Below are 23,379 nucleotides of genomic sequence, written 5' to 3' on the forward strand. Positions count from 1 at the left end.
ATTTCCATCAGTTTTATAAAGCAAATTGTGTTTTTCCTGCCATTAAATAGAACAATATTGACTACAAGTCCTTCCCTGTGTGTGCATGGTGGCTACAAAATGTGTATATCCTGTGTTAAAGTATGTTTATGATTTAGCTGTGTACAAATATGAGACTTGTTTGAGACTTAGACATAGATAGATCATCCACAAGGGAAATATTTTGGTCACAGTAGCTTAGCTGCACATTAGAAACACTCTTGAGAGCCACAAGCAAAAAGAAACATAAAATAAAATAAGATTGAGTAGAAGTGAGTAAAATCTAGTAAAATAAAATAAAAATAGTAAAAGCAAAAAACTTAAAGAAATAGCATATACATAAATGAGAATATAGATTATAAAACTTGGCATGATAATAAGGTGCAATAATGTGCATTAACATAAATGACATTCAGTTATCTGTTGCAGAAAGGTGAGTTGCTGTACATCTTGATAGTGTTTTTTATGAAAGAAGCGTTCACTGTGGGGGCATAGCTGAATCAGTCTATTGGAGGATGAGGTCCACTGCCCCTCTATCTATAGTCTGCTATAGTCTGGTGTAGTGGATGACATGGATTATCAATAATGCAGTTCCAATCCTTTTGGCATCCTTTTTGCTGGTACCGTTTCCCTAACAAACCACAGCAGAGTACAAGGCACTTGCAACAACAGATTGGTAGAAGATCTCAAGCACCTTCCTGCACAAATTAAAAGACATGAGCTTCCTCTTAGAGTACTTGACTCAGGCCCTTCTTGTCCACAGTTTTGCTGTTGTCCCTCCAGTCCAGTTTGTGGACCTTAAGGTACTTAAACAGTGGGCTCCACTGTTGTCCTCTTCATTCTGAAGTCAAGGATCATCTCCTTGGTCCTGTCCACATTCAGGTGTTTGTGGTTTTCCTGGGATGTCTCCACAAAGTCTCTGATCACTGTCCTATACTCCACCTCCTGTCCTTCTCCAACCACTGCAGATATCCAAGAACTTCTGCAGGTGGCAGGACCCAGAGTTGTACTGGAAATCAGAGGTGTAAAGAGTCAGCAGGAATGGAGACAGGACAATCCCTTGTGGTGCCCCCACAGTACTGACAACTGTATTGGAGAGGGAGCCTCTAGATCAGGCATGTCAAACATACGGCCCGCGGGCCGGACCCGGCCCGTTGTTTCATTTAATCCGGCCCGGCATAAATTTCTGAGTATGTCAAAAAAAGAAGCGAGTCTCTAGCTAATTTCTATTAAAAGTTGTGATTTTTTAAAATAAATACAAACCAAATGCTCCCTCCGGCCGCTAGAGGGCAGTAAATGTGTAAAAGCGCTCACGTCAAGCATGCGGCACTGACACGAGTTAGTCACAGGAAATAAACATTCGCAAAGTGATGTGTCCAAGTAAAAATAAACCGGCAATCTTGCTTCACCATTCACCACTACTAAACAAGTTATCGGTCAACACACCCTTCCCAAAATGGCACTGTCAAAAAAAAGAAGAGTGGACACGGAGTGCAGAGTTTTCCAGGAGAAATGGACCAAGAAGTATTTATTCACAGAAGTGAATGCAAAACCAGTGTGCTTGGTATGTAATCAGCAAGTTGCAGTGTTCAAAGAGTTTAATATTCGGCGCCACTCATCATAAAGACAAGTATGTCATATTAAAGACAATTAATATTGTGCAGTATATTCTCAACTTCAGTAGGCCCAGCCTAGTAGTTTGATCTGACGTAGTCTAATCCTATTGCCCATGCACTGCTATAACTTTTTTATTTATTTTATTTTATTTTGTATTTCTTTTTTCATTTATTTCAAAGCAGTATGACAATTAAGGCGAAAATATTTTTTTTATAGCTCCCACTTGAGTTTGTTTAGTGTGGTGAGTTGGTTCAGGTGTAAAACTGCATTCACTCAACTGTTAAAATAAACTAGTTGTTAACACATTCACGACCAAACATGAAAAATCTTTTTTTTCCCATTGGTTTTGAATAAATGTGTTGTGCTTAGAAAAGATCCCTTGTCATCCGTGATTATAATTTGGAGGGTAGACTACAAATGTAGGCTGAATGATAAAGCATAGTACTGAAAAACAAAGCTAAATATTTGGAGTTGACATTCTTTTGCTGATCCGGCCCACCTGAGAACAGAAAGTCTGGATCCGGCCCCAGAGCCAAACTGAGTTTGACATGCCTGCTCTAGATGCACAAACTGAGGCCTGTCAGCAATCCAAGAGACAGTGGAGGAGCTGACACCCATTCTGAGCAACTTCTCACTCATCAGAAAGGGCTGAATGGTGTTAAAAGCACCGGAGAAATCAAAGAACATGATCCTCACAGTACCCTTCCCACCATCCAGTTGAAAGTCAGCTTGCTGCAGCAAGTAGATTATAGCAGCATTCACACCAACATGAGGCTGGTACGCAAAGGGTCTGAGACACTGTTGAATCTATTAAAAAGGGCACTGAGCTCATTGGCCACTGTCCTGCTGTGTGACTTTGATGTTGAAACTGGTGATCAGCTTCATGCCTCTCCAAATGTCCCGGGTGCAGTTATGCTGGAGGCATCCTTAGACTCCAGTCTGACCATTAACATTTAAAATGTGAAACCTGTCAAATAAATTAAGTGTATTTCTGTTGCAAAGTATAACCTTGTTACCACTATTTATTTCCTTGTGGGCAATCTACAATAAAGTCAAACTACCTTCTGGTTCTCATAATGCAAAAATCCAAAATAATTCAGAGAAATCACCACGAAGGTTTCACACTGAAAAATATTATTCATAGGATGCCAATGAACCAAACCTAATATATATATATAGAATCTATTTCCTTAATATTTTTTGGCAGTTTAAAGGTCTGTTGTCATTCAAATCAGACTGAGATTGGATTCATACCCCTATTACAGGACTTTTATTTTCGGTTTAGTATTCATACAAGACTACAGTAAATTTGTCCAAGTGTGTGTGTTTTTAAAGAGGGTCTGGGTTTTGCATCTGATGGCCATGGAAGAGGCTTTAGCTTCACCACTTTGTCACAGTTTGGGCAGCTGACCTCAAAAGTCAACAAACAGACAGGAAACGGAGAGACTGGATAACTGAGTATGTTAATGTCTCTATGGCTGAGGCAGGGAATGGTAGCTGAGAACCTTGGGTAAGGCTGCATTTTGGGTTATTAACCTGAGGAACAGGGGCAGAGATTTGCACTAGAAGCTCAATTTAATCTCAAAATCTGAGTAAACCAGGCAAAGATGGACCCAGGTAGCCTAGAACTGAGCTGTGCATGGAATTTGATGAAAGAGAACGTCCTGGTCAGATATCCAAATGGCCACAGGGTTTGAAGATCTGTCACTAGTCATAGTAAGATTACATTCACTCATGTACAGTAGGTCCTGTGTGAAATCAACTAAACACAACAAGAAGGCTGAAGATTGGGTGCATCTGTGCCTCACCTAGCCAAAGGCAAACTCTGTGGGTACACCCATCAGAAACTTGCACAGACATCTTGCAGCTGAATAATGCCATCACACAAACAATGCCAATCTGACGACATATATGAACATATCAATAGTACCACCAAACAGCTGTGCTCAAGATCTCACTATATCAAACACTCAACATTGAAACAATGACTTGACAACAATAAAAACACAATGCATGGCTCATGGCATAGACAGTGCACATGCGATACACAGCAATCAATATACAAAGCCAAATATAGCGCAATATACCACAGCCAAATGGACATTTCAGCTCCACAGGTAAACAGCTCCGTGGGGAGCCCACATGACGTTGTGTTGCCCACATAGTTATGCATCAAACTCCACTATAAATCACACAATATGTAAACTACATTATCAATTCCATTTAGACTAAAATTAGACTCACCAATACAAACTTCCCGATTTCTGTTTAAACCACTCCTGGTTGAATGACCTAGTTTTGTCTTCTCCCTCTTGAGAAATTATTAAATCCTCCGATTGATCCCAATTGGTCCCAAACGTTTTATCTCCAACTACTGCTCCAGTGATAAAGTTGGACAAAGTTCATTATTTATGAACATATGCACAGTGCCCTCTGGTGGAGCCTTGCCCCACTGGTCCCTAAAGACGCCACTGGCCTTATCTGTGGGAGATTTCCCTCTAGTATGTAATTGCAAATACAGACAGCATTGTGTGCAACAGTTTAACCTTGTATTTTTCCAACGTCAGGTAAAACATCACGTACAATTATTAAATTGAAAAATATATACTTAACAATAAAATTAATTGGTATGTTATCACAATGCTTGAGATTAAAGGTTACCTGGAAAAATCTAGGCCTCCTGAGTTTGACAGACAAATTATGTCACGTTAATGAGATCCAGAGAGGGTTAAGTAGTCAGATAAAAACCGCGTCACGGTTAACTTTTTCTTTATTCTGGTGTTCACTGGAAGTCTGTTTCTAGGTCAAGTACCGATGACTGAATGATGCATGTTTAATGTAATGAACCCCTTTTATTCTTCAACATTTCATTTCAGACAGAAGATGGATGGCAAATTAAATATAACATATATCACTCTTGATGGGTATGTGGATGTGAGCAAGTACAGATATCTTTATTTTGTGATCATGTTTATATCCTTTATTCTCATAATTTGCTTTAATTGTACGATTGTGTGTATCATAGTGTCTCATAAAAACCTCCATGAGCCTATGTACATTTTCATTGCAGCTTTGTTAATGAATTCTGCTCTTTTCAGCACCATGCTCTACCCAAAGCTTCTGATTGACATGTTATCTGAAAAGCAAATGATAACTTATCAAACCTGTCTCTTTCAGTGGTTTGTAACTTACTCTTTGGGAATTTCTGAGTATTTTCTTTTGTCTGCCATGTCCTATGACAGATATGTATCCATATGTAAACCTCTGCAATATCCAATGATCATGAGAAAAACGACTGTCAGCATGTTTCTTGTTTTATCTTGGCTTCTGCCTGCTTGTCAGATTACAGTGCCTGTTATGCTGAGTGCTAATGCCAAACTGTGTCATTTTACTTTCAAAGGAATAAGTTGCAACAGCACAGTTTACAAGCTCCACTGTGTCACTTCCAGGTTATTGCATATATATGGCTTGGTGGCTCTGGTAAATACTATAATTCTTCCTGTACTATTCATACTTTTCACATATACCAGAATATTTGTGATAACCTATCGAAGTTGTAGAGAAGTGAGGAAAAAAGCTGCACAGACCTGTTTACCTCACCTGTTGGTTTTAATTCACTTCTCCTGTTTGAGTGTTTTTGATGTGCTTATGGTTCGGATGGAAAACAATTTCCCCCAGATTGTACGTTTAATAATAGGATTACAAATACTTTTGTGTCATCCTCTCTTTAATCCAATTATATATGGACTTAAAATGAAAGAAATTCATAAACATATCAGGAGCTTGTTCAGCAAAGTGATGTAATGTGGTATCACTTGTAGCAACTTATAATCTAAATGATGTAATAACAGTTCATAATGTAATAATTGGCTCATAATGTAATAAAATTATAAGCACATAACGTAATACAGCTTTGCGCATAATGTAACAATGTAATAATTTATTAAATTTTGAGCCTTACTGGTGCTGCTCATACTGAAATAACAGCTAATATTGTGAGAAACGTGTTGCATTATCACTACTTTTATCTCTGTCATTCCTGCAGGGTTGGAAGGAAATGCTTTGACCTCTCTCTGACTGTCTGTCATCACACAATTTCTGCAAAACACGGTGGAGCAATGGCAACCTTAGATGCCGCATAGCTCTGCCCCCATTACATATATGTAACAAGGAAGAGAAGCCAAAGAGAAACGAAAATGCACTCATGAAAGAGGTCTGTGTTTGACTAAGATAAGTACATATGTTGTGCGACAGTAGCTAACTCTAAAGCCGGCAGGAGATCATTTAGCTTAAATGAGCATTTTCTTTGTTAAATGTAAACACTGTTTTCTTCCCTAGACTTTCTATTTGCTGATATTTTATTGTTGGTCTCAATGCCAATTTAATAAAGACTTCTAGGCATTGTTGTCTTTCATACATTAAATACATTACAGCAGCGTGTCAGGCCTGTGTATGAACACAAAATTACCTGCTGCTTTGGGGATCTGAACTTTACTCAGCTCTTGATTTATCTCAATGACCTCGTCATATTCTCTTAAATCTCTGAGTGTATAGAAAGACTGCAGCTGGTTTTTAAGCATCGCCTGAAGCTAAAACCCTCCAGTATCTGGGTCATTTGGTGTTGACTAGTGGGATCCAGACAGACCCAGATAAGATAAGCAGGGCTAAGGGAATGGGTAAGGCCCACAAACGGCAAGGACTACAGTTCTTGGGTTTTGACCCTAGAAATAAAAAGAGGGGAGGGAAGAAAAGCCCAGCACCTGACCCACTCTTCTTGTGGACTGATGAATGTGAGGAGGCAATTACAGACCCTGACATAAAGGCTGACAATGGCTCCAGTGCTGGGCTGTCATGATTACAGCTTGCCTTTTGACCTTCAGTACCTTGGATGAGGGGCTCTGCGCCGTCTTGGCTCAGGTTTAGGATGGAGTGTACAGGGTCATAGCCTTCACCAGCAGGACTTTGAGTCCAGCTGAGATAAGGTATCCTGCACACAAACTCCAGATCCTCACTTTGAAATGGGGGTGACAGACAAATTCTATGACCACCTCTATGGCCGCAGATCCTCAGTCCTGACAGACAACAGACTTCTCAAGTACATCATCCAAAAGGCATTTGACTGGTGGGAAGTTGATGTTTAAATAGAAAAACCCTGTGGATAAAATCCATGAGAAACTTGCTAGACAAAAAGGTGTAATTGTAACAAAACTACAGTTTGTGACTCTTCTGGTGTATTATATGTAGATGTATTCCTTGTCAATTTGCTGCAGTTTTTTTTATTTTTTATTGAACAACCTTACCAGCAATGACATAATCATTGTTTCTGTTTTTTAGTAATAATGTTTATAGCGCCTACAAAATGAACATATCATATATTTAATGGGAACATCTGCATCTATGCCCAACTAGAAAAGTCTTCAGAGACAACAAAAAGAGACACACCTATTGTGGGTTGCTTCTTGTTTCTTAATTTGCTGTGTATCTGGTTCCTGCTGTGAGATGATGAAATTATTAAGAAACTGTGTGCGTGATTTTATGCATTAAACTAAATGATTCCAATCCATATTATTTGTCTAATTGACTTATAAGATGGACATTGACACCAAGTACCTTATATTTGAACATGGCATTAGTTATGGATTAGGAGAAGTCGAATAACTGAAGACATCATGGGTCCAGATCAGATCATGACCCGTCGCCTCTCACCCGGAGCAACTCCAGCAAAGAAGAGTCTGCCGCCCGATGCCCAAGGTACTAGACCCTTAATGCTCCTCCTGGGTTGGTGGACCCACAAGGAGTGTGATTTGGACTGAGCCCGGCCAGACCCCATTGGTGAAGGCTCGCCCACGAGCCCCAGACACAGGCCTGGCTCCAGGGTTGGGCCCCAGTAACCCTGATCTAGCTATATGGTCAATATAACTAGTCATGGCATCAGCCAAGGGGCTTGGATTCGATCAGATCTGGTCAGAGGTTTCCTTGCAAAGAACTCCCTTTCTGCCACCTTGACCACTGTGTAGGTTGTTAGAAGAACTTATATATAGCCTTGACACAATCTGGTAAAGGGGTAAACTTTCCCTTTGATGTTACAGACAAGCCAGTATTGAGTATCTGGGTGAACACAAAAGAAAACGTTCAAATACTGAACAATCAATAACTGAGAAATATGGGTTGCTCCTTTTCTCTTTTTCAGTCCCTGTGAAAAATTACACATGTAGTCCCTTAATGATGTACTTTATGTCCCTTTGGACTTTGTCGGTTCATGTGACCATTCTCAGTGTAACAGAAGAACAAGATAAAAGTTCATCATATCAGTATCTGTGTTCAAGAAGTTTTCATACACTGATGCTGAGACTGTCTTCTGAACGTCCTCATTAGCTGCACAGACCACAGGACATAAGTGTAAAAGTGTTTAAACACTTTTGTTCTCTACAAATTGCATTGCTGAAAGTGTTTCATGGTCACATTTTTCACTTTTTGAAATTTAACATGTGACTGTTTTGCCTTTCAGATTTTGCCTTTCTGTCATCTTGGTAGATTGAAAACCTTCCTCATTCATTGAACTAATATGATGTTTTACTCATGGACACACTGATAACTCTCCACTAGAAATGTTTCTTGTGCATTTATAACATGTACTTTATCCCTCGAGATTTGATTTCTGTCTGTTTGTTTCAGAATGACTTAAAATGTGTTAGTTGTGCTGAATACTGTCAGATTTATGCGTCCGAAATGTGCAGCGTAAATGAATGTATTTATTGGAGTGTTTTGTTATTTTTTGTGTATTTCTTAAAGCCATTTTATTCCACAGTTTGGTCCTCATTTAATCTGTTTGGTAGCCGTCTTTCCCTCCAAAACTCTCACCTTTTTTCTCGCAGCTCTGCTGTTTTCCAGACATGACAAACAACAGTAGTGTGAATCCTTATTATTTTCAGTTCACAACGTTTGCAGACTATGGGGCCCTCAAATATCTTTTCTTCATACTATGTCTGTTGTTTTATATGAGTATAATCTGTGCTAATGTTGGTATAATTACGATAGTCTACCAGGAGAAGTCTCTGCATCAGCCCATGTATATTTTCATCTGCTGTCTGTCTGTTAACGCTCTGTATGGCTCAGCCGCATTCTTTCCCAGGTTTCTGACAGATATTCTGTCTGACACTCATTGGATCTCACGTCCGAGTTGTTTCATTCAGATGTATTTTATCTACCTGTGTGTTTTATGTGATTTTAAATTTATCTCCATCATGGCCTATGACAGATATATTGCTATTTGCCAGCCTTTATACTATCACAGTAAAATGACACCTGGGATAGTACGAGGTCTGATAATACTTACTGTTACCTCTTCTTTATTTGAATGTTTATGTAGTGTCTTCTTTGTTGCTCATTTAACTTTGTGTGGATACAAGCTGGAAAGGACTTTCTGCTCTAACTGGTCTGTGGTAAAGCTCAAGTGTGGTAACAACTATCAGTACGACCACATAGTGGGTCAGGTGATCATAATATTGTTGTCCACTGGCATCCCGTTCTTTGTCATGTACACCTACCTGCGCATTCTGATTGTCTGCATGAAAAGTTCGCGTGAATTCAGGTGGAAGGCGTTTGAAACCTGTCTGCCTCATGTTACATCATTTTTGGCGATGATCTTCTCTCTCTACTTTGAACAATCATATAGTCGTAATAAGCCTGATAACATGAATCCAACCATTGAAGTTTTTTCATCGTTTGTATATGTGGCCCTTCCTCCCATTATTAATCCTCTGATTTATGGATGGAAAATGCCACAAATCAGAGCAGTGATTGTTGTGAAGAGTGCGTCCTGCATTCGAATGTTAAAAGTCAACATGCACATTGTTAGCAGATGACAAGCTTTTAACTGTTTACTAGTCTCAAATTAAGGAGATGTACTAGGGCTGGGCGGTGTGACCAAAAATCTATATCACGGTATTTTTCAAAATTCTGAGTTTCAACTCGTTGAGGAATTGCAAATTAATGCAGTAGATTGACTAAGGATGGACTATTTTACTGTGATGATGAGTAAATATTATAGAATAATCCCACACTAGTAGTAAAACAGGTTTGCATGGCCGGGTGTTAACACTGCCTACTGATGTGGAAATCCAGATATCCTGGCCGGGGGCATATTTACAGCTCGGAGATGGAAAAAAAAAAGAAAGATGTTATGTTAAATGCTATGTTATATGGTTTCATTTTGACACATTTATTCATATTATTCACATTTATTCATATTTTTCTGATACTTCAGTCATTGGAGGTAATGCAAGAACACAGAAAGTAATGAAACTATTGAGTTGTGGCAACACAACAAACCTTGTGAAACACCTCAGGTTGAACCACAACACAGAATACGTGGCATTTATGATGTTGTGTTAGACTATTTACAATCTGTTTATAATCTACCTTAACACAAACTGGATACCTCGACTGCAGGTTTGTAACTTTCAGCTTTCTGTACTGTTCTTTATTTCCCCTGGCAACAGTAAACATAGATACTGTTACAGTCCACTCTGGAGTTTCAAAATAAAAGCATACATGGAACATCGTGGAATATTACATCTCCCTTGAACAAGAATTAAATAAATAAGCTGTGCTTATGCAAGTCACAAATAACAATAAATAACTTTCACAGTCTTTTGGAGTCCAGTGCATTAATTAACAGTATGCTGCTGTCATTTGTAAATAAATGTCTTATTCTTACAATGACTTTTTTTCAAAACACAAGCTAAAATTCATTCAAACACCATTCAGAAATGCAATATTCAATTTTCACAGCAAGATGAGATCCATTTTTTTTTTTTTTTCTTTTTGGCTCAATCACACGACCACATCTGGTACGATAAGGTCCAGAGCGATCTGGCTCACACACAGACACAGATTGTTGCTGGTCACTTTCTGCGTCTCGTCCAGCGTCATCCTCAGTGATCTCTGGCTGATTTGACACTTTTCAGGGTTCAGCTTCATCCCTCGCTCCCTGGTCCTGCTGAGCATTGCTCTGAGGTTGTGGTCATGCTCCTCCTTTGTTTTTCCGGAAAACAACAATGTCTTCTATCCCAGCCACGCCCCTAAGGCCTTCATATGTTTCATCTCCTCTCCTCTCAGTCTCATATTGGGCTGATATAATGCCAAAAGGCAGACTGAGAAAACGGTATCTACCAAATGTAGTGTGAAATGTGGTGAGTAGTGATGACTCCTTACTTAACTAAATAGCCCAATAGCCAGATCTTGCATTTAAGATGCTGAAAATTCTGCCCCTGCTAATTTGGATGTTACATCCCCAAGTGTAGGTAAACGGTAATGTGGCCTCATTATTGCCTTATTTAAAGGTCTTGGGTCTAGACATAGTCTTAGCTTGCCCGTCTTTGGTTTCTCACACACTACTAGGGCATTAGTGTGTAGGCTCTGTTACTTTAACGCCTTCCCACACCATGTTGTCTTACTCTGTTTTTAGTTGGCCCTTTAATGCAAACTTTATTCTGCGTAGTGGGCAAACCACTGGTGCTACCTCTGGATTAATAGTGAAACTACATTCACCTGTGAATGTGCTGATGCCTTTAAAATCATCTGCATACTCACTTAAGTTGTTGTCTGGCTGAGTGGTTCTCTCTTCTCTCTCACTGCTGACTTTAATAAGACCTAATGCTTTACATGTTCTGAAGCCTAGGGTGGGGGGCCATTACAGTTAACTACATAGACCTTCTGGATGGTTGACCACTCTTTATACCTTCGTTTTATGTTGCAGTAGCCTTTCACTTCAAGTGAGTGTCCCCCATAGCCTCTTAACCTATGATCTGGGGGTTTTAACTGTGTTTTGGGCATGAGGGTGGCAAAGGCAGGGATTATGCTCGCTGGAGGTCCAGTGTCCAGCTTGAACTTCAGCTGTCGGTTCTGTGGTCCCAGTCCGATGTCTGCGTATGCACTTTCCTCATCCTCTTCTTCTGCAGTAACAGTGTCCACATACAGTTCAGAATCGTAGTCCTCATCGACATCTTTAACGATGTGTACGTTCCTGTATTTCACTCTTTGTTTTACACACTCTTGCATAGTGGTTGAATTTCTTGCACTTCATACATTGCTTTCCTTTAGCAGGGCACTCTGTGGTGTAGTTGCGGTTTTTCTCCACACATACAACAGTCTCTCTCCTGATTCTTCTGGTGGTCATTTAGCTTGTTAGTGGCACTTTTCCTAGCGCCTGGTTTTCCCATGTTGTGGTTGACTGCATGCACTTGACATTCACTTGCAAAAGCCTTTAACTGTGCTTGTGATAGTTCATGGGAGCGCGCTGTATCTATTGCTTTCTCCAGTGTCCGCCCCGGTCCGTTGCTAAGCAACTTCTCTCAGACTCTAGGTGACTTGGTGGCGAACACTACACGGTCCCTGACCATTTCAACGCTGTTTGTGTAGCCACAGTCTTTAACAAGCAACTTCAACAAAATGTTGTCACAAAATGTTCAAAAGACTCACTGCTTCCTAGGGTTGTGAACGATAAACCAACGCGACCGGATATTCGGTTCATCAAGTAAGAGACACGGCTGCATCAGTAACAGCCTCCTCAATTGATACGAATTAACAATTAATTCCTAGATGAATCGGTTATGGAGTCATGGATCGGGTATTGCGAGACCTTGAATCTGTCAAGGTTCCATGTCTGTCCATGTCATGTTGTGTTTCCTGTTTTATTTTGTCATGTTTCCTAGTTTCCTGTCTTGTGCCTCCTTGTCTCTTGATTGTTTATTGGTTTCACCTGCGTTGATTGTCCTCATATGTATATATAGCCCTGCCTTCCCCTTTGTTCCTTGTCGCGTCGTTAATGTTACTCTAACGTCTCCACGCCATGTTCAATGTTTCCTTGTCCTTGTTCCACGTTACCTTGCTGTGTTTGATGATTTCTTTTGTATTTTTGGTTTTCCTGCCGTGCGCAGCGCTTTTTGTTAATTATTAAATACCTTGTTGTTTTGGAGATCCTGCCTCATCAATAGTCCTGCATCTGGGTCCCCACCTACAACCTCATCAACCCCCCTCCTTGACAGAAGCATTACACATGCGCCACGTCTCTAAAGCAACACAAGAGCTGAGGCTGCCCACGAAACTCCGTAGCTGCCTAGCTGGTATTAGCATGAGTGATAAACAAAGGGGCGGCGCAGCGGTGGTTAGCGCTGATGCCTCCCAGCGAGAAGGTCCCTTTCTGGGTGGTTTGCATGTTCTCCCTGTGTCCGCGTGGGTTTTCTCCGGGTACTCCTGCTTCTTCCCACCTCCAAAGACATGCTTGTTGACTCGTTGGTGACTCTAAATTGACCCTAGGTGTGCCTGTGAGTGTGAATGGTTGTTTGTCTCTGTGTTAGCCCTGTGATAGACTGGAGACCTGTCCAGGGTGTACCCCCCCATCCAACGATTCAGCCAGACTTTACATTGACATGATTTTGTTGTTCTGTTTTTGTTTTTTTGTGCCAGGCACCCCTATGGCATCCTTAACAGATCCCTGAGCCACCGCAACTAACTAACAGTGGTTCCACCCTGAGCTCCTCCCATGTGTCCGAGCTCCTTACCCTAACTCTAGAGCTGAGCCTGACTACCCTACGAAAGAAACTCATTTAGGCCGCTTGTTTTCGCAATCTTGTTGTTTCGGTCACTACCCAAATTCCATGACCATAGGTGAGGATTGGAACGTAGCTCGCCCACGTCAGATGGTATGACTGCAAAGTCAATTGCCAACCTATGACCTAGGCTGTCATGGTACCAAGAGCACAGATGAACAACCTTATTTTTGAACATGGTGTTAGTTGTGGACAGACTGAGACTCGCAAAGAAGTCCAATAACTGAAGACCTCATGGTTCCAGATCAGATCATGACCTGCCGCCTCTCACTTGGAGCAACTCCAGCAAAAAAGAGCCTGCTGCCTGATCCACAATGCACTAGACCCTTAATGCTCCTCCTGGGCTGGTGGACCCACAAGGAGGCGAGTGCATGTCTCCAGTTTGGGCTGGACCTGGCCAGACCCCATTGGTGAAGGCTTGCCCTCAAGCCCCAGACACAGGCCTGGCTGCAGGGTGGGGCCCCAGTAACCATGGTCTAGCTATATGGTCAACATAACTAGTCATGGCATCAGCCAAGGGGCTTGGATTCGACCAGATCTGGTCAGAGCTTTCCTTGCAAAGACCTCCCTTTCTGCCACCTTGACCACTGTGGGTGTGTAGGTGGTTAGAAGAACTTAGATATAGCCTTGACACAATCTGGTAAAGGGGTAAACTTTCCCTCTAATGTTACAGACAAGCCAGTATTGAGTATCTGGGTGAACACAAAAGAAAACGTTCAAATATTCAATAATTCAATAACTGAGAAATATTGTGCATTAGGAGGCACCTGAAACAAAATAGCACATTTCAAATGGCTGTACAGCACTATTACTGCCTTTTTTTGAATCTGCATTCTATGGGTTGCTCCTTTTCTCTTATTTTCTCAACAGGAAAATAGTGCACAGTAGAATTGTCACATGGGATAATCTCAAACTATTTCTTACTCTTGCAACACCTTGCAGGAACTGCCATCTATGGAATTCCATGTTGGTTTAATTTTACAGTCCCTGTGAAAAATTACACATGTAGTCCCTTAATGATGTACTTTATGTCCCTTTGGACTTTGTCGGTTCATGTGACCATTCTCAGTGTAACAGAAGAACAAGATAAAAGTTCATCATATCAGTATCTGTGTTGAAGAAGTTTTCATACACTGATGCTGAGACCGTCTTCTGAACGTCTTCATTAGCTGCACAGATGTAAGTGTATTTGTTTAGTTCTCTACAAATTGCATTGCTGAAAGTGTTTCATGGTCACATTTTTCACTTCATGAAATTTAACATGTGACTGTTTTGCTTTTCAGATTTTGCCTTTCTGTCATCTTGGTGAAAACCTGTCTTCATTTCTTCCTCATTCATTGAACTAATATGATGCTTTACTCACGGACACACTGATAACTCTCCACTAGAAATGTTTCTTGTGCATTTATAACATGTTCTTTTCTTTCCTTGATTTGATTTACGTGTTTGTTTCAGAATGACTTAAAATGTGTTAGTTGTGCAGAATACTGTCAGATTTATGTGTCTGAAATGTGCAGCGTAAATGAATGTTTTTTGTTAACAGCATGTTCAAAAAGGAAATTTTTTGAAGCCATTTTATTCCACAGTTTGGTCCTCATTTAATCTGTTTGGTAGCCGTCTTTCCCTCCAAAACTCTCACCTTTTTTTCTCGCAGCTCTGCTGTTTTCCGGACATGACAAACAACAGTAGTGTGAATCCTTATTATTTTCAGTTCACAACGTTTGCAGACTATGGGGCCCTCAAATATCTCTTCTTCATTCTATGTCTGTTGTTTTACATGAGTATAATCTGTGCTAATGTTGGTATAATTACGATAGTCTACCAGGAGAAGTCTCTGCATCAGCCCATGTATATTTTCATCTGCTGTCTGTCTGTTAACGCTCTGTATGGCTCAGCCGCATTCTTTCCCAGGTTTCTGACAGATATTCTGTCTGACACTCATTGGATCTCACGTCCGAGTTGTTTCGTTCAGATGTATTTTATTTACCTGTATGTTTCATGTGATCTTAAATTTGTCTCCGCCATGGCCTATGACAGATATATTGCTATTTGCCAGCCTTTGCACTATCACGCTAAAATGACACCTGGGATAGTACGAGGTCTGATAGTAGTTATTGTTGTCATGTCTATATGTCATTGTGTGGTTGGTGTCCTCTTTGTTGCTCGTTTAACTTTGTGTGGATACAAGCTGGAAAGGACTTTCTGCTCTAACTGGCCTGTGGTAAAGCTCACGTGTGGTAACAACATTAAGGATAACCAGATTTACGGTCAGGTATTTACAGTCCTGTCCCTTATCCCCCTGTTCTTTGTCATGTACACCTACCTGCGCATTCTGATTGTCTGCATGACAAGCTCCCGTGAATTCAGATGGAAAGCGTTTCAAACCTGTCTGCCTCACACTACATCATTTTTGGCGATGATCTTCTCTCTCTTCTTTGAACAATCATATAGTCGTTATAAGACTGATGACGCGAATCCAGCCATTGAAATTTTTTCATCTTTGTTATATGTGGCCCTTCCTCCCATTTTTAATCCTCTGATTTATGGACTAAAAATGCCACAAATCAGAGCAGTGATTGTTTTGAAGAGTGCGTCCTGCATTCGAACGCTAAAAGTCAACATGCACATTGTTAGCAGATGACAAGCTCTGTTTATTACTCTCAAATTAAGAAGACATACATACATCTAGAGAAGATAAAGAACCTTGCTGTTATGTTTTTGGCTGCACAAGTTAAAAAGGGTGATTTGTAGACATTTGAAAAGTTGTGTAAAATATTCCCCGCTTTTCAGACAAAAGTACAACACGCAAAAGTTAAATGTAACTGGAATTGCAAGATGAGGCTTTATTGCTTCATTGAATCTTTAAGCTGCACACGATTTTCTTTGCAAATTCTGCAAACCTGTGCGCCTCGCATTGCATAATTTCTCACATTTTCTGTCTCTCTTTTCTGTTAAAAGGAGTTGAGAAATGTGCTTTATCTTTAACGTATTTGCTTATTCTTTCCATTAATAATCCTCTTGTTCATGGACTGAAATGGCCACAAATCAAAGCAATGTTCTTCTTGAAGGTTAAAAAGTAATAATTTTTTTTTTATTGTCTAACAACATAAAAAGAACTGCTCATGAAACATGACGAATAAACTACTGCTATTGATTATTTACTTTCTCCAAGTCCAGTTTCATTTCTTAAATGCTGAGAACCTTCACAAGACATGTTGTTATTAAGTGTTTGGTTGCATTTATTGTACGACTCCTCCAGTGTTAAATCCTCTTTATGTGATTTCTTTCACCAGTTTTCATTTGTTATTTATGAACAATGTAATGTGTAATGTGCCTATGATAATTACCTCAATAAACAATGGTACACATTGTACTTCCCCTGTTTAACTATGTCACTGAAATATGTAGACAGTGTCTTGCCTCTCTTTTTCTGTGAACTCGTCACTAACTGGTTATGATACTGATGAATCCCCGCCTAAATAAATAAATAAATAAATAACTAAACCTACACAGGACTCTGGAACAAATCTAATCTTTGACCTTCTGTTATTCACAAAATAATTTGCATAATCAATCTAATAATATGTTAAATGTATTTATTCTAAGAGCAGACAGATGACAACAACACTTTGACTCCAACCCACGGTGCAAATTCAACAAACAAATCAAACAAACCTTCAGCAGACAGGAGGGCGTTTGTCCTGCAAGAAGATGACAAGGGACATTAACCCCCGGTGACATCACTCATACATTTTACTGAACAATACCAGTGTCACTGCACCAAACAAATTCAAAAATGGTCAAAGAGGAGCTGAGGTGAACAGGTGACGTCTGGACAGACAGAAAGCAGCTTCTGAGAACATCCATCTGTCTCTCAAATCAGCCATGTGCCCTGAAATATTCATGAAGCTAATCCTTCATGGGGCGAGGAGCCGTATTTGGTAACTTCAACACATTTTTAAATTGCATCCCTGTGCCGCTCAGTGACGTTTAGAAGCATCACCCAGCCAGAGACGATCAAGGAAACATCAAAACAGAACTGAAGTGGCCTAATGTTGTCTAATGAGACAATGTGTACGTTGACAAGTGACAATTAATGGTCTAAAATACGTGTTTACATCTGCTCACCACTAAAGGGCAAGGAATCATATATGGTAAATCCATTAATCTGGATTTTCTACATGAAAAGTGTCATGCAATGTAGAAAAAAATATGGGTTTGACATTTTGAAGGTTAATAAATGTGGCTCAATAGTTTCGGTGAAAACACAGTGGTTGTGGTCTGCATCGTCCCGGTATAGGCCAAATGTCTGACTGGAAGTTATGAGTGATAAAAGAAAAGGACGTCGAAATCAACACTTATTTATAAATTACTGTACAAAGCAAATGTGTGGGAGACAATCAAAAGAGTCCAACCTAGTGTGATGGACATTATCTACATTGTTGTCTTCCTCCCAGTGTAATAAATAGTTGACCTTGTCCATGAGCAAATCCCTTTTATTTAGAGACTAATTTAGAGACAGTGCAACAGCCTAAAATAAAAACAACATGCTTGTGCTGTCATCTAGTGGTGTGTTGTTGCTTCTGCAATTTGAACATGTAGCTGAAGCACTAAATAGACCTGAGAAAAACCAAGTGAACAATGAGCAGGAAACAGAAAGGTGTCAGTTTGTGAGTACAGAAGCTTCTTCCTGCCTGATTAGTTTCTCCTCTCATTAGTTTCACCTTTGTCTCGCCAACCTCAAGCTGCATGTGTTGTTACCCTGTTGGTGTTTTCTTGGAGTTCTTGGGTTTAGTTGTTTTGAAAGAACTTGTTCTTTCGGATTTATCTTTTGAAAACCCTGCAGTCCCTTCAGCACCTTTTGTTCACAAATCTGTAGGTGTACATTAAAGGTATTTTGTTTCTCCTCCCCTTGTGCCCTGCGTCTGGATTCACCACACGCTCAACGTGACAGGACTGAGCTTTAAGTGTAAACGTCCTATGGGATTCTGGCCATGATGCAAGTTCTACCATCTGATATTATCTTCTAATTAAATAAAAGAAAACCCTTTGAATTACATTTTTTTAACAACACTTATTTAACCTTTGTGTCAAACATAACTCACAGATTTTTGAGTAGTGGGTTATCCAAAGAAAATTCTGAACATGTAATTAAAATTTCAGTTAATTTTGATGCTTTTCTTTATTTATGTGCACCACTTGTTGCTATACACCACTTTTTACCTCTGACATAATTTAGTTTGAATGGTGGCCATGTTGGCACTAACTGCTCAGTTCAATAGAAATGGACAGAAGTGAAATCTGCTGGACTGCAGCCTCATGTCTCACCACTAGGTGGCAGCAGTGTGTGTGTGTAAATTCACTACGCTAGACCAAACATGAACTAATGTTGCAGAGGCGCACGCCTCAACACAAAGCACATACCTGGTTCTACAACATAGATTATCGAAGTTAAAACATTTAGATTTCAACCAAATGATGGTATTTTTTTTTTTGTTGTTTTGACTCTTAGAAGTGCTACCTGTTCATGTGTACAGTAGTGACCTCTTAACATAATTAAACAAACTCACATCTCCTGGACTGAATGTCTGTCTATGAGCATCATTGCTATTTGCAAGTGAATCCTTCCATAAATCCATAAATTCAAGAATTGTCAATGAAGTGGAGAGTGACTCCTTTTCAGAGAAAGCCTCAAAATTATTATTTTACTATCTGCAGTTTTCTGTTTTCTCAAGATCTTGAGTTATGTATTTATCTCGTTATCTCGGGAAAATAAAGTTTTGTTTTTGCGAGATCTCCAGAAACTTTACTGTTATCTTGCAAACATTAAAGCACAAAACGAACGGCTCACCTTATAGTATTAATTATATTAGGCTATTATTATTATTATTACCATTATTAGTGCATTATGTTAAGAGCATCCATCAGTCGGCAGGGCAGGTCACGTACTACAGAACTTTCTTGAAAACAAAGCTTTGTTTTCCCGATATAAATAACTTCAGATTTTGAGAAAACAGGAAATTAACTCGTTATCGCGGGAAAAAGGAGGCAATAATACGTGAGAATGCATGACATTCTCCTCTGTAGCTTTAACAACTTGAAGTTTGTTTAACTCCTGACCAGCACATATATATTAAAAGGAAGTTGTTCAGACACGTAGCTTTGAGTAAGGTCACAGTTCTTAACTCTTAAACTGCTCCCTGGGGATTCCCAGGAATGTAAAGAGAAATGTGCAACTTGGTTGCAGCAACGACTGAGTCATATTATTATTATTATTACAACTCTATCATGTGAGCACAAATACCAGTGTAAGTACGATGCTCTTTTAAGGCTGGATATGGTAGTGTGTATGCTAACGTATAGAACCTACAGCATCATAGTGCAGAGCTGTATGTTAGAGAGAGTCTGTCCAACTGTTCATCTGTTCATCCATGTTGAGTTGAGGCGCCATGTTTGCTACATCAGAGGTTAGATTCTACAGTGTAACTCTATGGGACGGATGTTGAAATAAATGTCTTATTGTCACCAAATAACAGGCCTATAAATGTTATTACCAACATCTGTCAATATGTAAAAGGTCCTCACTTAAATATCCCAGTGTTTCCTTCCTTTAAATATCTTAAATGAGCTGTAAAATGCTTTGTAGCCCAATCACCTCATCAGTCATGGAGCTGTGTTTACCTTCTCCTCAGTCTCCGTGTTCATCCATCACCATTAAAAGGTTCAGATTACTCTGAAAAATTATAAATACTCAGAAATAGTGAAAATTAAACTAGTCTTACTGTTATTTAGTATTATCATTATAGCATTAGCATGCTAGCCATAATAACTTAGTAGTAACTGAGGTAAAGTTATGTGTCAGTTAAATGTGTCTGTCTACATGGACATAAATTACATGAACACATGGGTTTCACAGTATATATGACGCTAGCTGCTATTTTTCTAAGCCTTTAGTCTAGATAACTAGCTAGCATAAGGCTAGCATAAGGTTAGCATAAGGCTAGGCTAACTTCAAACTTCATTCACTCATTCAAGGTTCACATTAATGATGGTGTGACTTTATTTTTCTACATAAAATCTTAACAAACGTCAAACAGAGACATTGACATTTACCTCATCACATAATAGAGAGAAACCAGCTGACGTCCAGTTCTTCCTTTTAATCTTCTGCTCCACAACTTTCTCTGTTTTTGTTCACTGGGGAAACGGTGGAGTTTCCTCCGTGTTTTCCTGATCCTGTGCTGGAGCCGTAGGCTGAGCACTGTGGCATATTTTAACTTTTAATCCAACTTTATTCTCTGTTATTGCCACTTCTCTATGGGTGAATATTGGTTAGATGTATCTAACATGGCGCCCATGAAACACGTGACCAGCTCAGAACCAATCAGCATAGAGGGACAGATCAGACTCTACATTCTCTAGTTGGACAGACTCTCTGTAATATACGGCTCTGTCATATTGTTGTCTGTGCTGCCACCAAGTGGCCAGAAACAATCAGTTGTTGCCAGTCACACCATTCAAGAAAATGAACCCTCACTTCATACTCAAACAGGCGGCCCAAAGTGAGAGCCAGCCAAAATGTTCTCACCTTGCAAAAATGCCCTGACTCCCCCTTTAGTCCTCATAAAGACAGACATTCAAGAGGGCACAGAGCTTTACACAACATTGAAACCAGGCTTACATGCATCTGGACTCTACGTAATCTGCATAGTTATGCCTTACACAATGTCTATTACACCATCTCTCCATTTTACACAAATACACACCATGCTCCCACTCTGTTGCTGTTCTCTCCCACGCGGTTACATACATTCTATCACGACATCTGAACCAGACCTAAATGTTTATCTTGACACCATCAACATATGCTGTGCACTGTGTGTATTAACTCCCCGGCCTCTCTCTTCCAACAGAAAAACATGCAACCCCCCCCCACGCCCCCTCCCGTGAATCTCATGGGAGTTCTGCCACACATTCTTGTGTGTACACTTCATTGTAGCAGTGATTCAGAGCAGTTCATGGCCAAATAAGACGAAAAAACCCCCGAGCTCACTTGCTGAGTCTGTATCTGTGCTGTACATGGACATGACTGCCTGTAGATTTATAGATGGTATAGAAAAAGGGGGCCTCCATGTGAGCTGGAGACAAGTAGGAACGAAGCGTAGGACATATAAGATGCTCTCAGCTCTCAGATTGACCAGTTTCGGCCAATTTCATCTCATCAGACTGCATTTTTTTTTTGGTTTTTTTACCTCTTCTGGTATCTACCTACTGGCTTGTTTTCATGTCTCAAATGAATCAGATGGACGAAAACCCCACACCCAAAGTGATCATGTTGTTCTTAAGCAGCTGCACGTGGAACTGTACATAAAAGGGAAAATACTGTTGCTTCCAAGTGGCCACAACAATCAGTTTTTGTCAGTTGTGCAGGTACCTCCACCTGCAGCAGCTACAGCGGTAACATGCTGTAGGTTTACCATTCCAAAAATACATATACACACTTAAAAGAAAAAAAAAATGTCTTTAAAGGCCATGAAAATACCATCAGTCTGGTATAATTACACAGGATAAGATGTTACAATCCCTTGTACCAAGGTCATCGACATTTAGGAGCCCAGTCCAACTGAAAACCGACCAGCAGGCTAGCAGTCAGCTACCAGCTAGCAACCAACAAGAACACAGCAGCTAACTAGCCTAGCCAACAGCAGTAGGCAGTGTTCGACACATACTGTGGGGTCCATATCAAGTCATCATTTATAAATCTGAGTCAGTCTAAATCTGCATGAGTTTTCGTGACTTTTAAGCATTTTTTTGATTTGCCTGTTGTATTATTACTCAATTAAAATCTAGTACAGAATTTGGGCAAAGCATATAAGTAAATACAAAATACTTTATTGTCACATTAAATGTTTTTGTTTAGGAACAACACAAAATTATCATTTGAGAACAAATGAAAAAAAAAATCTTTTTCAGACAGAGTTTTCAGAAACTAAATCTCTCCCTTCATTGCACTTCCACTTTTTCTTAAATAAACAAAGTGTACAAAATGATCACTTCACAAAAAACATTATGAAAAAAATAAATAAAAACTATTATTTTCTGAAGTAGCATATATGTTTAGGACAGGGGAGTCAAACTAGTTTTAGTTCAGGGGTCAAATTCAGCCCAGTTTGATCTCAAGGAAAGTAACGAGTAACTCCATTTGTTTAGTGCTAAAAATGAAATTTCTTAAGAAAAATAAGTGTAATTTGGGCTCAAAGCTTAGCTTTGGGTCCCAGTGCTGTGTTCAGTCCACTTCTCTGAATAACAAATTCTTTGGATTACATATTAGGAATAGCATTTCTTTATACTGCATACTGCATTGCAACCTTCTATTTGTATTTTGCAGATGCATGCTAAGGGCCAGGTTTTGTTTCCTTTATAGTCACAATATTGATCAAATTATTTATAATTTGGCATATTGATTAATTTCATCTGTTTGGGCTTTTCTGTTGCGGGGATTTTGGTTGAGCTCAGGGAGGGGATATTTGAAGGGGAATTTAACCACTTTGACCAGGTTGAGTGATACAGTACAAACCTTATGTATTTACTATGATGGGCTTAATTTTAAGCTATGAACGATACTAAATAAAGAATCATACGGGAGACAAAAGAGTCGACTCTCAAAAAGGAGCTGAACTACCCATCACTAGTAATTATGGCGACAGCCCACCATGCAGATCCTAAAAGCGCTTTCATAATACTGGGATACCGGGACCTTGACACCATTAATTTCTGTAAGTAGCCTATGTCTGTGTGAGACAATTATACTTGTACCTCTCTGTAATAACCCAAACACTAGACAGCACTCTTTTTTTGCCAGTAGTTTAATTTATGGGAGGCGGACGTCACTTAGACAAGGCTCTGTATAGAGTGTGGATTTGGTTGCAGTGTTTTATACAAATTTGCTTTCACAATTAGTCTTTTATTCAGCCATAAAAAAAAAAAGTAAAAATGCTTTTGTTGCACAATAACTGCACAAAATGAGACAAATATGTGGTTTATCAATACACAACCTGGATGTATTTGCTGGGTTGGGGTATTAGGCTTAAATATTAGGCTATAGACCCCTTCAAGGCCACAGTGACGTCAC

At 39.7% G+C, this 23,379-nt stretch overlaps 3 protein-coding genes across 3 annotated transcripts; all 3 read left to right on the forward strand.

Annotated features, from left to right (window-relative positions):
* The first annotated feature begins 4,518 nt into the window (after positions 1 to 4,518).
* LOC125017808 (olfactory receptor 11A1-like) lies at positions 4,519 to 5,439 on the forward strand. Its single transcript, XM_047601317.1, has one exon. It carries the CDS (start codon positions 4,519 to 4,521, stop codon positions 5,437 to 5,439), a length of 921 nt encoding a protein of 306 aa, XP_047457273.1.
* Positions 5,440 to 8,528: 3,089 nt separating this feature from the next.
* On the forward strand, positions 8,529 to 9,500 carry LOC125017200 (olfactory receptor 6B2-like). Its single transcript, XM_047600062.1, has one exon. The coding sequence runs from the start codon at positions 8,529 to 8,531 to the stop codon at positions 9,498 to 9,500; it is 972 nt and encodes a 323-aa protein (XP_047456018.1).
* Positions 9,501 to 14,378: 4,878 nt separating this feature from the next.
* On the forward strand, positions 14,379 to 16,401 carry LOC125017764 (olfactory receptor-like protein OLF4). Its single transcript, XM_047601239.1, has 2 exons — positions 14,379 to 14,426; positions 14,531 to 16,401. The coding sequence occupies exon 2, from the start codon at positions 14,920 to 14,922 to the stop codon at positions 15,886 to 15,888; it is 969 nt and encodes a 322-aa protein (XP_047457195.1). The 5' UTR covers positions 14,379 to 14,426; positions 14,531 to 14,919; the 3' UTR covers positions 15,889 to 16,401.
* Positions 16,402 to 23,379: the final 6,978 nt, after the last annotated feature.

This window comes from Mugil cephalus, chromosome 12 (assembly GCF_022458985.1).
Source record: "Mugil cephalus isolate CIBA_MC_2020 chromosome 12, CIBA_Mcephalus_1.1, whole genome shotgun sequence".
Classification (NCBI taxonomy): domain Eukaryota; kingdom Metazoa; phylum Chordata; class Actinopteri; order Mugiliformes; family Mugilidae; genus Mugil; species Mugil cephalus.